The sequence below is a fragment of the Pavona decussata genome, unplaced genomic scaffold (genome assembly GCF_977016875.1).
Source record: "Pavona decussata unplaced genomic scaffold, jaPavDecu1.1 SCAFFOLD_155, whole genome shotgun sequence".
Lineage (NCBI taxonomy): Eukaryota > Metazoa > Cnidaria > Anthozoa > Scleractinia > Agariciidae > Pavona > Pavona decussata.
In genome coordinates this window covers 1333956-1352009 of record NW_028145567.1, presented here as the reverse complement: position 1 = coordinate 1352009, position 18054 = coordinate 1333956, and the positions used below count along the sequence as shown (strand labels likewise).

The 18054-nt window shown below is 39.1% G+C and overlaps 1 protein-coding gene across 1 annotated transcript; it reads right to left on the bottom strand.

Annotated features, from left to right (window-relative positions):
- Nucleotides 1-4007: 4007 nt before the first annotated feature.
- LOC146465774 (ATP-binding cassette sub-family D member 1-like) lies at nucleotides 4008-17934 on the bottom strand. The gene is made up of 9 exons (XM_085127915.1): nucleotides 16889-17934; nucleotides 13798-13963; nucleotides 12861-12991; nucleotides 10847-11134; nucleotides 8514-8659; nucleotides 7715-7860; nucleotides 6556-6640; nucleotides 5906-6031; nucleotides 4008-5153 (listed from the first exon to the last, which is right to left on the bottom strand). The coding sequence occupies exons 1-9, from the start codon at nucleotides 17792-17794 to the stop codon at nucleotides 4952-4954; spliced, it is 2196 nt and encodes a 731-aa protein (XP_084984041.1). The 5' UTR covers nucleotides 17795-17934; the 3' UTR covers nucleotides 4008-4951.
- Between the last annotated feature and the right edge of the window lie 120 nt (nucleotides 17935-18054).

Genomic DNA, 18054 nt, shown 5'->3' with positions numbered 1-18054 from the left:
TTCTGCACTTTCCGTCATGAATATGGATTAGAAGCTGGAGCCAATCGCTGGTTGATAGAAAAAGGCATATTTGGAGTGGAATTCCATGCCCATGTCTCAATGAATAAACGTGACATTTTTTCATCTTGCAAAAGTGCATCGGCCGTGGGATTTATAGCGTGAAAAAGCTATTTGGAGTATTTTTCCGAACATCAAATTTTTTAAAAAATTCTCTTTTTTAAATTTGTTTCGCAAAATAAAAATTCATATACTTTTGAACTACCCGAGGAAACAAAATCTATCTGATCTTCTCGGGTTCTCAACAGCCCCTCACCCCCCCCCCCCCCAAAAAAAAAAAAAATAATAAAACCCCTCCCCCCAAAAAATAAAAGAATAATAATAATAATAATAATAATAATAATAATAATAATAATAATAATAATGATAATGATAATGATAATGATAATGACAATGATAATGATAGATAATGATAATAATAATAATAATAATAATAATAATAATAATAATAATAATAATAATAGTAATAAAGAAATGAAGCTAAGTTGGAATTGCTATTGTGGGTAGGGGAATCTTAGAAGAAATCCCTTCCATTGGGGAGAGGGGGGGGGGGGGATAGTTGTGGCCAATTTGTGAAGCTAAACGTGAAGAGAAAAAAAAATGTCGAGGCAGTTGGTAAAACAGTTACCCCCGGCATAAAAACACTCACCCCTAAGCAAATCAAAGAAACAAATAGTTTAATTGCGGTTAGCGTGCAAAACAGACAGTTTGAAACTGACGATAAAAGTTGATTTTTATACACATACTAGAAAAACATGACTCGCAAAACCTCGCGAACCTAGGGCTGGGTGGAAAGCCCTCTAATTAATACTCGTATTGAATATCAAATGAGGAGATTAAAAGGTTTCTGTAGCAACTATTTTGATGAGCATGGTCTTTCCGTAGGTTTGCGGTTGAAATCTATTTCTGACACGACGAAATGTACAACGGGCGTGCGGTGCTGTCGTGTTCGATAAATATTATTTCCCACGGAAAATTATTTTACCACAGCCACAAGACGTGTAATTTCTTCAATGCAATCTTTCACAAAAAAGATTTCTGGAAGGAAGGGAAAAGATTCTGCAGAGATATTTCCATCCAGTGAATATTGATGAACATTGCAGTTGAAATTTGATCCAGCACTGAACGGAAAAACTTTCCCGATAGTCTGTCTGACGCCTGTTGCTGCCTAGCAACCTTCCCTTTGTCTGACGTCATTCATACTTTGTTTTTCACCGTTGCCAGGCAACATTGCGGACACCTTCAAAGATATATATAAATATATTTTTCGCTCGAATTCGCGCTGCTGAGCTCTGCTCGGGCTTGCGGCCAGGCCCGACAAATTTATTAACCTCGCTGCGCTCGGGCCTTCGGCCCTCGCTTCGCGAGGAATAATTAAGAGAAAATACAAGTTTAATTCAGGAGCAAATTAAGTGCAAATGGAACCGAAGCCAAATCCGCCAAGTGCAAGCTTTGGTTAACGCCAAAGTAGAAACTAAGGCCGCTTATACGGCTTTCTTGCTAACAGTTTCCGTCGGTATTTCGATCGCTCTGATGTTTGTGTTATTCACCTTCGGGGAATTTTGGCCTTCTTTGCGGAAGAGTTCGAATTTCAGGTGGACCAAGACAATGGTTTGGTTGAACTCTTTATTTAACCCTCTTCTTTACTGCTACAGAAACCGCGTTTTCAGGAAACCAGTGTGGAAGTTGCTACGATCACCGGGAAAATCTCCGAGATTCCAGCCGGCGGACACGGATGGCAACACGCGATACATCAAGCGCTAAAAGTATCGCGAGTCCACTGCATTGACAGACGAGTTTAAAGATCTTGAAACCGTTGAACAGCACCATTTATATTGGACTCGATCACAATCTTGTGGTGCCCCTAAATGCTTAAAACAAGTTGACGAAGGGTCACGTGAAGAAGTAATGAAGAGAGCCTCGTCCGTACCATCATGCAACGTCATACCTTGAGTCTGCAAAGACCATCGATGATAGTGCAGCATAAAACAATTAAGGCATAAAAACTAATATTGAAGTTCCACCGGTGACATGAATAAAAACAACGCAAGCTTGTCTATTCTAAAGCCATAGATGCAAAGAAGATCAAGTAATGGAGAAAACAAATTTTGCATCTCCAAGACCTATTTTTTCGACATTCTGAAACTAAGCTAAACGTAAGCTAATACATGTATTGTTCTGAAAAATTGGCTGGTAAATGAGATTTCCTCCATGATAACACTTAGTCATTGTTTACCACCAAACAAATCATTATAATTCGATTATATGATCCTGCTTTTATTGAAATCGGCAAGAGTTACCATTCAGGGTTTCCGTTCACTAAGAACTCAATTCATATGAAGTTGCTCAGTGTGTTTCCGCAGCTGAATCTGGAATTGTTAGCTGAAGTAGAGACTGACGAAGATAAGTGTTTCCTCTAAATGAAGAAAACAAAATTTGCATTTCGAAATCCTCATTTTGGGACACTGATTCTGAAATATTCTTTCCCATCCTGGGAATAAAATCACCTTTTTTCGAGAACTTTTCTATTTTGTGTGTAATGCATTGCTTAATTCTTTTTGCTTCTGGTTAAAATTTCTTTTCGATGACACCGCTATTTTCACATCGAAGAGACACATTGGAGAGGTTTCTTCAGTTTAACTTTTAAGCTTTCTTTGCTTTTTTGACCAAAGCATTCAACATTATAATTTAGAACTTAATTACGTGAACATGTTCAGTTGCATTCCTGTAGCAGCTGCAGAACCAGAACGCAAGCCCAGGAAAATAAAGCAGGGTCGATTCGCTTCAACTCGTCAGTAACACAACTACTGTGTTTGCGATCTGAAACTAGAAATCTTCCACTGGAAGCGAGGTGCTCCTTCTGTCTCTTGAATCCAAACATATCGACTGATGCAATAGTAACATGAACGTTACTAATATCAAAGGATCGACGATAGCCAATTCTTCCGCCATGGCAGGCAAATTTTCGTCTGCCCACTGTTGCCGTACAACATCTGGGACTTAAAAAACCCAACTTCATTTCTCTCATTTCAGTTTGCAATCACCGTCACGTCGATCGCTTGCCCGGCTGCCACTCTTTTGAATTTCTTAGTGATCCTAGCAGTGAAGACAAAAACGAAAGAGCTGAAAAAGAACTCAGACGTTCCAATCTGGCTGGAGCAGAGTCTTTCAGTTGGCGCCGTAGTCATGCCACTGGCAATCACGTTTCTTTGCGAGAGCAAGCTATATTTTCTTTTTTCTTTGCAAGGTTTTAGGGACCAGGGTAAGAGGCAGGCTATGTCCACTGAATGAGGTCTCGCACTGCATGAAAATGTGTAAACAAATGGACAACAACGGAGACACTTGGCTGTTTTTGTAAATACAGTCGAACTTCCATGTGCGCTCATCTCTCATAAGCGACCACCTATCAAAAACGCCAAACCTCTCGTAAGCGACAACCTCCCATGAGCGACCACCTCTCCTAAACACCAAATATTTCCCAGTCATAGCCGTATAATTGTAACCTCTCGTCAACGACCACTTCTCATAAGCGGCCGCGACCACTTTTTGAGCCGACAGCATCATAATTTTTCATTGTTGTTAAACTCATATAAGCGACCACTTGACACTTGGTCTGATCCATGTCCTCTGTGTGTACTACGCCACTCAGAGTTTACGAGGAACTTTAAGCAACAATCTAGCACTGCTCGTATTGGAAGTGGGAAAATGTATGGAATAAATTCTCTTAAAAGAAGTAGAAATGTCAGACCTGTTCCCGGAGAAGTTCCCTTCTGGTTCGACTCTCGTACCACCTCCCGTAAGTGACCACTAAAATCTTGGCGTTGTGGGTGGTCGCTTACGGGAGGTTCGACTGTAATTCATCATTTTTCTTCTCGATTTCTCTTTGAAAATGTCATGACCATACCACGACGGTTTTCGGATTCGCAAGTTATACTGAGGGGACAAACAAATATGAATCTGGGCAAAGTTTATTTTTCAATAAGCAATTTCACACCAGTGAATGAGTAATTTTACGTACTTTGCCTATGAAACAAATTCAGTGTCAGTAATAAAACTAAAATAACCATACATTATTCTATAACTTAAAGTTAGTCTATACTGTCACCCAAAATAACTAATAATTATATTAATATCAAGATAATACTTCTTCTCTCGATTATACATGTACTTCATATTTACAACCAAGAGAATAGATATTTCTCAGCACTAAGACAAATTTTAAGAATGTTCCTTAATTTCAAACAATTCTCTTTCGTTTAAAAACTTCCGTCTAAAAGACGTATATATTAAAAGCCTCATAAGCTTGTCACAGATTTTCCTGAAGTTGCGCAGTAGTTTTAAAGTTGTACGCTGCAAGCCCAAAAACACTAAAAAGACACGATTTTTCGAGCGTCAACGAAACCACACCAAAATACGGGGGAACACACCACAGCAATGCGCCGACGTGGCGTCAGCGTTCACAAAATCTTCTGGTTGCTATGACAACCACAAGATAAAAATGTTGAACTGAGTGAATCGGAGTAGACTGCGGGCAGTCCTACATTTTTCCTAAGATTACGCGCACCGGCAAAGTGACGGGAAAAAAAAAAATGCAAATTCGAAAAGTGAACGAGGAGGAATTGGGGAGATCGAGGAAAAAGTATCTCGCGGCTCGCTAGAAATCGCGCGGGCGTGACAGAAGTTAGAAGACGAAAGAGACTGCTCGCAGTCTAGAATCGGAGAGGACGTTAGCTAATGGACTTCCCCTTTCATTATTGAAGATTTAGGTAATGAGTCGAAAATGCCGAAGTTTAACTTTACCCCAAATCACAATAGCAATAAAAGTTAATCAAAACAGAAGGATTCAAATAAATACGAAGAAAAAAAATCATACATCGTCTGAGTCTCATATGATCTATTTTCGCACACATAAAACAGAGTCTTCTCCTAGTAAAGAACACAATTCGCGCAGCCTCTGTTGCATCTTGGGAACTCCAGCCAACTGTGATTCCAGCTTCTGTTTTTCCTCATTGAGCGTGAGCCTCGTTGCCGTGTTGAGTTCCTCCCAGCGCCAGCCCCCCTCTCCATCAAACTGAAGCAGATGTGTGTGAAATTTCCTACAACAGAAATTGAAAGTGATTTGTAAAGTTGTGCAATGCTGTAAAATAAACCGCATTGATTATGGCAACCCGACTTACGATTTATTCTCACTTTTCTCCTGTGATTGTCAAGTGTTCAGCCATAATCTTGGGAAGGGTACAAACTACAGACGGAGAGGGGGATAGAGATGATGGTATGGGAAATCAACGGTCGAAAAACACTTTTAAGGTGAGAAAGACTTAAGTGATCCCAAAGTCTTTGGCTTTGTGTTTCTTCAGTGTGACAAAGATGCCCCTAACTTTTGTGATCAGTTGATTCTTTGACACTATTCGTGCACAAGAAAAGGTAAGTGCGACTTAATTATGTTAAAAAAATCAATCTGATATTGCCCCTTTAAGCTGTCAGTCAAATCCCAACTCCTATCCGTCCATTCACGCATCCATCCATCCATCCATCCGTCCGTCCGTCCGTCCGTCCACCCGTCCGTCCGTCCGTCCATCCATCCATCCATCCATCCATCCATCCATCCATCCATCCATCCATCCATCCATCCATCCATTCATCCATCCATCCGTCTGTCCGTCCATCTATCCATCCATTCGTCCGTCCGTCCGTACATTCATTCATCCATCCATTCGTCCGTCCATTCATTCGTTCGTTCGTTCGTTCGTTCGTTCGTTCGTTCGTTCGTTCGTTCGTCCGTCCGTCCGTCTTCTTGACAAGCTACATGCATTGATACTGGCTTTTTAATTGTTATGTCAATACAAACCAAAGCGATGGTCTGTGGGAGATGCTCAAAAGACTGATCCCAGCATCCTTAGCAGCCTGGAAGATGCTCCCTTCAACATCAATACTCACGGCACTTGTACACTCATCCAGTAAGGCAAACTGTGGTCTAAAAATCAAACGGCTCTGTTACCCAAAATCATTCAAATAATACAAACACTACATACATGTATCGATTATTGACCAAGCGTGAGGTCAGGATGGCTGGATATTGGCAAAGTTCTTCATCTTTTTTTCTTTTCGTTTTTATAGACCCAGACGATTTACGCTTGGATGTATTTTGGCCTTGTATCCACAATGGAACGATTGCAAACGGCGACCGTTTTCAAGAAAAAACGCTCTCAAGAGTGGAGACAGTGGACAGCGAAAAGGGAGACTTTTCAAAAACGCTGACGTTATTTAAATCACAAACATTGCGGGCTTGTCTATTCAGCACATGGGCAAATGCCTATTTTCACATTCCATATCGTTTTTGAGCGTTTTAGTGAGAAAAAATGCCGCGAAAACGATAGCGTAACGCGAAGATTTTGATGCGTTTTGGTAACACGAAACCGGTGAGTTTCGAAAACGGATTAGTGTTGAGCGAGGGCTACATTGTAGGTAAGCAGCACCTCAACAGCAATAGTCACAAACCTGTGATAAAAAAGACGTGCCATACCCATCCTCTGTTTCTCTCCTCCTGAAAACACATCTTTCCACTCTTTCACCATATCCCATCCTTTTAAAAAAAAAATCATGGTTTTAATGCGCGCACATTCTTAGTCAGTACTACTGTGAACTACAGCGAAAAGACCAATGGAGGAGACACAAAAGTCTGGGTTAAAATTTTTACTGTCCGTTTTTCGATTCAGGTTAAGTGTGTTGTGAAGCACCCCTTGAGTCATCTACCTTACAAACACCTGGCAGGTTTCTCTTATTCTATCTTTCTTCACGGCTTAAGGACGGTGCCTAGTAATACCGAAGTATTTTTGTGCGGCTTATGACTATGCGGGAAAAGCAGATCTTAGCAAGGCTTACTGGAATCCAGAAAGAAAATTGGGGGTAACCACGCATTCTTCAGAGATAATTAAGCAATAATATTGCTAAAAAGCGCCAAAATATGAAGCAATGTACTGGATTTTTTCCTAAATTGACGCTTGATTATCTCTGAAAAATGCATGGTTACCCCCAATTTTCTTTTGAGATACCAAAAGCACTTGCTAAGTTCTGTTTTCTCCATGTCGTTTTAAACCGCGCAAAAATATTCCTGTATTAGTAGGCACCACCCATAGGAAACCCGAGTATCTCGAGATGCGCAGAACGTATGCGCAGTAACTATAGTAGGCACCGTCCTTAAATTTACAGTAATTATATAGTCAACTCTCGGACACCCCGATAACAGGGACAGTAGCTAAATCCCCGGTAAAAATAAATTCTCGTTATTTCGGACACTTGCTCTCAAGGGGCTGCCTGCAATAAAGGGAGTTCACCGAACAGTAAAAGCTTTGAGAATTCCCCAAGTAACAACTAAGCAATAACGTAGGCTTGATAGTCTTTGACTTGTAGTGTATTGACGGGGTTTCAAACAACCAATGTACTGTAGATTTCATTGTTAATAATGAGAAATGGTGAGATGTTTGCGTTCTAGAAACAGAACAGGACGATTGGGTTGCACCTGTCGCCAAAGTAATTTAATTAAATTTAAAACGTACGACACTTGGTTTAAAACCGCTCTAATTATTGACAACAAATCGTCTGCACGTGTACAGTCTACCTGCGTGTCTGTGTGTGTCATTACAGGTTCCTTACGTACCTCCTTCTCGTTTAACGATATACTGCAAATGAACGGTTGCCAAAATGGACTCCAGATCATCATCTGCGATGCCATGGGATTGCATGTCTTCAAACGTATGAGGGTATATGACTTGATCGCGCAGAGATCCAATAGGCATGTACGGCCTACAAAACAAATGTACAAACGCCGTCTGTGTTATGCGCCTAAGATATAACAGTTAAAATACTGGGGGAAAATCTCAATCTTACAAGCTCAATCTCTCGGGGAGCAGGGCTAGCACAGCGGTGAGAGCACTCGCCTCCCACCAATGTGGCCAGGGTTTAATTCCCGGACTCGGCGGCTCATGTATATGTAGGTTGAGTTTGTTTTTGGTTCTCGTCCTTGCTCTGAGACCCTCTCCTCAAAAGCCAAAATTTCCAAATTCCAATTCGATCCGGAATCTGAGGGCCACAGGTTTGTTAGTCGTAACGGACTGTTCAGTGTCACCCTCGTTAGACAAAGTTGATTTACTGATTTATTTATTTATTTCTTCTTCGAGATTTCCTCCGCACAAGTCATTTTCCTAGCTGTTTGTTACTTTTCGTTTCTTTATGACTGTATTTATCACTTTTTTGTTTTGTTACTTTTGCTTCCTATTGTAAATTGTACTAAGTGGCAAATGCATAACTGAAAAAAAAAATAAAAATAAAAAAAAAATAAATAAATAAAATAACACGTGGCCACCGTGCACACACTCTATAGAACATAACGTACTACTACATGTAAATACGCCATAGTCTAAAGCACATTTAAGGACACACAGCGTCAGTGAGCTTACCTTTGAGGTATGTAAAACATGTGACTTGGAGGTGGTTTTGCCAAGAAGCCCTTGTATACTGGCCACAAACCACCCAGAATACGAAACAAGGAGCTTTTTCCACAGCCATTTGGCCCAGTTATCAACAAATGCATCCCTGGCTCCATCTTGAGAGAGAAAGAGAAAGTCATTCAAGATTATAAAGGCCAACCAACAATAAACTTACATGTACACTGTACAGTAAAGCAAAAGCCAGAACCCGATGATAATTTCAGGACATATAAGATAAACGATAGACCGTATAGATTCATCGTGTCTTTAAATTTTGACAACAAATGAACAAAACCAAGATCTCAAGTAACAGTTATATTTTGGTATAAACTATACCATCATCAGACTAAAAATGCATACAAAATTAGGAGCTTAAATAGTTACACAAGGTATACTCAAGAGAACAGGCAGAGTTAAGTTTGTTAAGTGATGGCGAATGGCGCTTGATGTAGAGCAACAAGTCCTTAAAAATTAAAGTCAGTTTCTTTTAGGGAATAGGTACGTGTACATGTACATAAATGAACTTCACGTTAAGTTCAGCTCATTTAAAGGAAAAGTGTGTTTTCAATTTTACAGGAGAATTACATATACTTCTGCCAACCAACAAAGCTTGATCTACTTGGATTTTTTTTTCGCTGAATAAATAATTTACGTCCTAGAAAATAATGTCTGCGACCAAGGGCGAGATTGATCCTTAAGTTAATATGCATCAAAAGTCAAAAGTCCTACATCATCTGGCCCCAGTTGTTCAAAGGCTGCATAACTTTATCCGCTGGATAAGGCACTCTTCAGCGTCTAAAATATATTTCACATTAAACGTTGTCCAAAGTTTTCGTACACTCCCAAACTGAACTGTGGTTAGAGTGTGTATATTCGCTTGTTCAAGAGGAAATACTGAAATCTTTGCACAGATTGAAACTGTCGGATAGTGACTTATCCACTGGATAAAGTTATCCGGCCTTTGAACAACTGGGGCCTGATGCATACGCGTCTGGAGCGTTGTTACTGATGAACTGAACATGCGCATGAACGCCCTGAATGATTTTAAACAGGCAATGGTAGAGTATTACAAAACCGCCATAAGTAATTACGACTGTGAAAATCCTCGCACTTTTAAGTCTGTCTGTCTTAAATGTAATAAGTGTCGTAGTCTTGCTCAGCCTGTCTCGTGTTGCTTTTAATTTTGTGGTTATGTATTTTAACTATTCTTATATTATTTTTTTAATTTTCTGGGCCCGCAGTATTGGCTCACGCTGTTGCGGAATCCCTGGCACTTTTTCTTTGTTACTTTCTTTGATTACCAGAATGTATTTACATTATGTTGGCGAAGCTAATCAAATAAAATAAATAAATCCTAAGTAGTCTATTGTCATTACAACAATAGTATAGACTATTGTAAAGAAACAATACTTAGGGTACTTGACAATCGTATCTTGAAGGGATTCGTAAATCTGGCACCAGAATCTTAACAACTGAATTTTCTGAGTTGCTCTTGTCACTTTCTGAAAATCCCACTTTGCCTTATTTAGCACTGTCCCTTCTGGAACGCTGGTGCAAAGAACGTTTTTGTCTCTCGGAAAATGAAAGAAATTATTTTCCTTTCCTAAGAATGTGTATCATACATGTACATGTACATTTATTTAAAAAAATAAATTGTACTAGAAATGTGTTCAAAACGGCTGCAGTGCTTCAGTCTGTTTTCACCAGGGGAAAGTCAAATTATTTAATAAAGAGTTTATACTTTTAGCTGACAAACTGGTGACACACTCTTGCAGAAAATGACTTCAATAAACACTGTCAATTTTGATACCGATGTATTCTTCAGTGAGTGACACGGCATACTGGGAACAAGGAAATCCGAGTTCTCCTATCAGGAGTTGAACCTAAGACCTTCCGATTACTAGTTTGGTTGCTCTACCACTGAGCTACAGGAGACTCGTGGGAGCTAAGGCCATTAAACTACGTTCATGGGACAAACATCCTGCATACATGTACTGCTAGGATTTTTTAAGCCTTTTTAATTATTGAATTTGTTGAGTACTTTTTGTGCGTGCATTTGTTGCATGTACAGTGTATGTACTGTATGTGTATGATAAAGCAAGGACCAGTATGTATTAAAACTACAGTACAAGTGTAAAAGTTTTATGAAACTGACCGGACCCCATGTACTACATGTAGGTACTGGGTACATGCAATTTCAATAGGCATGGTTTTTGACCAATCCTACAAGCATCATCAGTAGAAAATGCATTACAAAACAAACAAACAAACAAACAAAACAAAAATCCACTATTTGAAATCACCTCAAAAGACAAACTTGAAACAACCACATCACCACATGGTGTGATTATAGCTACATCCTTCAGTGTAATGTTTCCCTTAGTATCAACCACCTCACCACCAGGCATCTGACTTAAATCCACAACCTCTCCATGTGCTCCCACAGAGGACAGCTGCTCAGCTTCATCAATGGAATCTTTCCTCTCCTTCATCTCCCTGGAAGCTTGCCGATGGCAGTGGCCTTTTTGGACATCTTCAAAGACCTCCAACATCTCCGAGACACGGGCTGTGTACCCACTCAGCTCTATGATCTAAAACCATGATGAAATGAGAACTTTAAATTTAAGATTTCTCAATGCTCACTCACAGCTTGACAGTTTGTCCATTAAACTCAGTCTGATCTCAAGATCTCCATCAGTACACAGACCTGTGGAAACTGCTGAACAATGCAGACTACATGTACACTGTACAAGGGCACCTGGTTTGAAGACTTTTAATTTCATCCAAGCCAGGATTATTCAGTCACAAATAGACTTCAGAGTATACTACATGTACCATAATACATGTATGTACCCCCTGAACACCAGGTATTGCAAGGCTGTCACCTAAGGAACTTCCCAAGGAGTCCACAAGGCCAAAAGCTGAGAAGTTAGGAGCCCAACAAGAGAAGTGTTACATTTGTAGGTGCTGCAGCAAAAATGTTAGGCACCCAGAGCATTTTCTTGGGCACCCTAGGCTACTGGCCTCCCGTTAGGCAGCAGCCTTGTATTGTAGAAATACAGCATTGCAGTCAATTGCTACAATAAACCCTGTAATCATTTAATTCAAGTTGAGTTTTTGTGGAAGTCAATAAAAAAGCTATTCATGCATTAACGGCTTTACATTGACCAACAGAGTAACTTGAATTAAACAGAAAGTATTAACGGTGGGGATTAAAAATAATCCATCAATAAACTAAAAGAAACAGGCATGAACTTTAGAATGACTTCAGTGGGCTACTTTGTCTTTTAAATAATCAACTGAAGTTTTTTCTCTAATTAACATCCACAAAATATTATAAACAAAAAAAAACCCTTGAAACTTGGATGTAACAAGATTACTACAGCACAAACTGTATTGCACTTTGGTAAGAGAATAAATTTTTGTGACATACATGTACATACTGTAATATGACTGTACATTTTTCATAGATGACGGGATGAGTTCCTAAAGAAACTATGGTCGTGCTACATTGGTGAAGACCTTCAAGTGCTAATGTTTCAAATTTTAGCCTTTAAGGTGATTCCACTTTCCAGTTCATGACTATGTTAAGAGCATTACAAAAATGCAATAAAAAATGGGGGTCACCATGCTCGTTTTTGTGCAACCTGGATGACTATTATAGTAAATATACAATGTATGACCCACGAGGTTTATATTAGGAATGCTAGTAATCAGAAAAGGGAACTATCATTTCTAGAAAAATTAATTTCTTGCATTAAAATATCGAAGCAGTTCAACAAAATTTACTTTAATCTTACACAACAAACTATTTTAATTGAGCTGGAATAAAGATTATGAAAGAAATTAAAGATTTTGCTGCGTGTGCAAGTAAGCAGCACTACCTAAATACGTGCTTTTTAAAGCATTAAAATAAAAATATCTCAAAGTAGAGTATTAAACTTTTCTTTAAATCGCGATATATAGTGGTCAACGGTATGACATTTAAATTGATGCATTAAAAAATGGGGGTCACCGTGCTCGTTTAGAAGAAAAGGACCAATTTAATTTTCCTGTCGAGCTTAACCTCAAGGAAATCCCTTAATGTTGTGTGTGCGCGCGCTCGTGCACGCGCTAAATGACGCGAAAAATTATGGGCAGCAAGAATGCGCAATGCAATTCGGTGGAATCACCTTAATAAGAACGAATCCTCTGACACTCTGGTGAAGGGCTTATACTCGAAATGTCAGCACTCGAATCAATTTAAACCAAATCGAAAGTCCTATTAGTGCACTTAACAGGTATCTTAGCATGTGAATGCAGTGCAGATAACCCTACCTCCTTGTAAGAAGACATGATTCTTTCTATAGCATCTGCAGCAGAAACCATCAAGGAGCGTGATGTTGTCACATGTTCTGTTCTTTCACTCACAACTTGATCAACCATACCAAGCTGTTCTTTGGCTGTACCTTGAAAAACCATGTGACATACTATAAGTAATATGTACTATTGAAATGGAGGGGAAGTGAAAAAGAAAAAAAGGAAAATTAGGATGAGTTCGTTTGACCGTATTCCGGAATAAGAATAAGCGGAATAGCTGTTAGATTTGTCTTTTTACATGTAAGTAAATGTGGGAAGACATTTCTGCAAAATTTTGCTGACACAAATGATAATTTAAATGAGATTTTTTGCGGAGATATGGAATTTATCTTTGTGTGTTCACATCGATATCGAATGAGTGTGCGCAGCGAACGAATGCGATATCGAATGTGAACATGAGAAGATAAATTCCATATACAGTATCTCCAAGCGTCCATGTATTATTCTGTTTATTATATAAACAAGAATCAGCGATTCCATAAACCAAAACCATGCCATATACAGTAGTCGAGAACCCAATAAATGTATTCCATTGTTTAAAATACTCCAGTGAAAAGTTAGAGCTGATCTACAAAGTACAGTAAAACTAAACGAAAACAAAACTGTAAACGAAAGTGCAAGTTGCTATGGCAACAAAAGAAGATTTCCTGATTTCTGATTGGCCGATATTTTTCGTATTTTTACATGTGAAAATATATGGATTTTCTTAGCGGCAGAAATCCTTATAAATCATTGGTGTTTATATAATAAATTTTCTTAATATACATGTACAGAATTCAGGGAGAAAAATCATTATGAATATGTACACAGTAGACATTCTGAGTACATGTAGCACGGACAATAATAATAATATTATTATTATTATTTATAATGAGTAACAAGCTCAGCACCGTACCTTTCCCTAACAGAATGCTTGATCCCACCATAACTAGTCCTGATGCACTCCAAACATACTTCATCAAGAACTGCTCCAACATAATGAACCACAATCGTTTGCTAAAAAGCAGTTCCATCTGCCGTGCTAATGACTGGAAACTTTGTTTAAGAAGATGGAGCTCCACCTACAAAATAAAATAGGAAAATTAATACAAATACATTTGACCACTTGACACATTTGAACTTACATAATTCATAATAAATTATGATTTTTATATTGTTTGTTCTCAGTCAGGGATGTAACTTGGGTTCCTTCCAAGTTACATCAACTGAGCCTTTTGTGAGTTAGCCTTATTGTCTTTTGGGAAGATCCTAGTAAAGATGATTCCTTCATAATAAATTTTTGTTATTAAATTGTCGCAAACTTTCTGTGTTTGTTAACTACATGATTGTATACATGTACAGCTGTAGACTGTAGTATGTACAATGTAATTTTTCAAAAAATGCAAACAGCAACAATACAAATATTATGTAAATAGGTCACCATGCTTGCAAAAGAATAATCATCCACTCAAGTTACCCCTTGAATTGTTTTTGAAATTCATTTTCAAATATGTGTCTACAGTGTTCATGTATTTGAACTGCTCTTGCTTTGTCTGGTGGAAACAGGATTTACATGTACATGTACATACATGTAGCATTGTATAGTAGCTACATGTATGGTAAGTTAATTAAGCTAATTAATATTAACAAGATAAAAAAATAGGACATGACCTGCTCTCTTAGGAGAAAATAGCCATTCAGTAATGGCCGAGCATAGCACCAAAGAAAACCTGCTATGTTTCCAACATGTGCATGCTAAATACTGCACAAAATTATGTGCAGTAAGAATGTGCAATGCAATTCTACAGAATCACTTTAAGCTTAATGCATTTGGTCTCATTTTGAAATTGGGGATAATTCTAAGAAATTATGGAATGGTTACTTCACAATAATCATTAACATACATTTACAGGAACTTAAAGATTGCTTACAGGAACCACAAACAACTTGCATAATTGTACTGACTGTAATTCCCTGTAACATGATCATGAAAACAAAAGGTGACACAAAAAATTTAATTTACTTTCTCCAAAGCTGTTAAAATTTTTAAAACTCTCCCACCATACGGTAAAGTGCATTTATACATGTAATCTTGTCTTGGAATAATGCGCTGTTCAAATTCCAACTACAATGTACTTGCCACAGGATTCAAATAATTGTACATGTACATGTACGTACATAGAGAACAGTGTGATTATACTTTTTGATCTAATTTTGAGGCTTTATATATACATGAACCCTGTATCATGGTTTGGCTAATCAGTGGGCAATAGGAAATTTACACAAATGCGATGATGACAGCAATGAGCACATCAGAAAACAGAAGGTTTAATAAGCAAAACAATGTCTCTGCATGTACGTTAAAACATCCCCCGCAAAATGATGACGAAATTCAAAATTTTAAGGAGTACATGTGTACTCACTACATACATGTTAAGACACAGTAGTAAATTTTTCTCTCTCTTTCTTAAGATGGAATGCTGTTGGTACTGTACTAGTTATGTTCCTGGATAATTTGGCCATGTCGTACAAGTTGAACAGATTGGAATAATCACAAAGTTGATCTGATGATGTGGATATACATATTTAGCACAGTGATGTTTTTGCTGGCAATTAGCCAGCCCTGTGGTTGTATGTCTGAACTGGCCTAATTTCCCAAACTGCCATACAGAAAAAGATGGCGGCTGTGTATTTTACCACATTACCTTGCAAGTTTACCTAACACAGCCAAGTGAAATTTGTCTCTGTACTAACAACACTGTATATGCTGTAGGTTTGAAGTTTTAAATTTTCTGTGCATTTCTATTACTGTTTTTAGGAATTTAAAATGCTGAGGATAATGGGTAAATGTATCAGTCACCATCTTTTTCAGTACGGTGGATTATGTACTGTACATGTGCACTGTAACATTATCTGTTAAGAAGCAATGAATGGAAAAACTGGGAAAAAGAATGGGTTGGGAACCAGGATAACATATACGTACATGTACATGTAGATTAATTATGAGAATGATGATTATTCTAGAAAGTGACGCAGGCATACTCAGCCTTAGCTCCCACGAGTCTCCTGTAGCTCAGTGGTAGAGCATCCGAACTAGTAATCGGAAGGTCTTAGGTTCGACTCCTGATAGGAGCACTCGGATTTCTTTCTTCCGAGTATGCCTGCGTCACTTTCTAGAATAATCATCATTCTCATTCATTCACCAGGCTGGAAATTTACCATCACATTTCTTTCATAGATTAATTATGTTTGTCAGATGGCAGGACAGAATCTATAGTAACAAAAATATGCCCCTGGATTGGATGGGTAATTGGCACCTTTATAGTGTTCTTTTGTTTGGGTTTACTGTGCCTAGTGAAACCTCCTCACCCAAGGTTTGGTTGGGTCTCCCCTAGGTTGCCTCCTTACCCCCTGAGGATAGCAGGGCACAACCTGGGAGAACAATAGGGTGCTTTCCATTCGATCCCAAATTCCAGAGTAATGTGAACCAACTGGAAAATTCTATTCCACTTGGCCATCCCTTCTGAGGTCCGGCAGTTTCTCTGACATAACTTGATTGTCTTCAGTTTACATAAACCCCATTTACACGAGCAAAAAGATCAGCATGGCACCCCAAAATTTCAGTATGGTGCCGCCAACTTTTTTGGCACGGCACTCCTGATTTTAAACATGTAAACATAGTGTGCCCAAAAATAATATGGCACCCCTACAATTTCGGGCGAAATTTTGGGGTGCCCTGCCGATCTTTTTGCTCCTGTAAATGGGGTTATAGAAAACTACTGAATGCAATGGGTTTGTTTTCAAGCGAGTTGCAGTTGATTGGAAAATACAGTGTACTGTTCTATTCAGCAACTAAATGTTTTGAAACTTCAAACCATAACATTCAAATGGAAGGCACCCATAGTTTCCAGAAGTCCAGACACCTCCCCCCCCCCCCTTACTCCCCCCACCACCCCATCCACGCACATCAGTTTCTTTAGGGAGAGAGAAAAAAATAGCATACTTACTTTGTGCCCACCATAAAAGGCAATCTCTTCAGCATTGGTGATTACTCTAGAGTGAAGAAATCTCAGCTGTCCTCTCCTCTGAGACTCTTCAGCAACAATCTTGCCAAACTTGGGACTTAACTTTCTTAAAATCTCGGCAGTTAGATAAATCACTACCGCTGCTATTGACACGGGGAGTTTCCACGATGTTCCTCTTTTCCGGGCCATTCCATCCAAGGTCCAGCAAATCACAAACACATCAAGGCAGGGTTTGGTGAGATGAGAGTAAAGGTGAGCGACCGAACTGCAAAACATGCGAATATCCTCGGTCAGGCACTCGTCTGCGTTTGCCATTCTCCCATCCAAGTTTCCCACGCGGTAATAAGTTTGATTTGAAAAGTACTTCTCGTACGCATGATTCGCAAGCTCTGAACGAAAAGCAAGCGACAGTTTGCTTTCTAGATAGCGAATCATACTATTTATGAAAGTTGCAGGAATAGCCACGCCAATCCAGTTGGCGAGTAGCAAGACGAATTTCAGCACATTCTTCTGCACGACGGACCTGACAATGCGACCATCGAGCGTTGCCACGTATATGGACAAGAATGTCCTGATGAAAAGGCAGAGGGAATGAAGAAGCAACAACCCAACTTGCTTCGTCCAGATACCGGGGAAAAGAATCTTTAAAAGCTTCCATGCTTGGCAAACGAATTCGTAGTCCAAAGCTGCCGTTCTTCGTTTTACCTTTGACCTGCTGTTCAAAGGATTCGCTAAGGTCAAACTGGTTTTGTTGTCCTTGCTGTTTTGTAGTTTGTTCAAGATCCTTCGTCCAACATTCGGGCCGTATTTCTTTATCACGTAAAAACTAGCTATAGTGAGGCTAGTTATTCCCGCCAACTTCGCGTGTCTCCTAGTAAAAGACGCCATTTTAACGCCGATAGACACGCCGATATCAACGGAAACGTGAAAGCCACCTGCTCCATTGAGCGCATATCACTGCCGCCATGTTGATGTTTGGATCATGTTTGGAACCCAGACCTCTGTCCGAGGATTAAAAGTTAGTCGAGGTTTTGGTTTTAAAGCCTAATTTCAAGCTAAAGGTAAAGAAAAGTCTAAGCCAAAACTGAGTGACAAAAATCTTTTGGAAGAATACTCACCGATTAGTGATTAAACTTGAATCAAAGTTC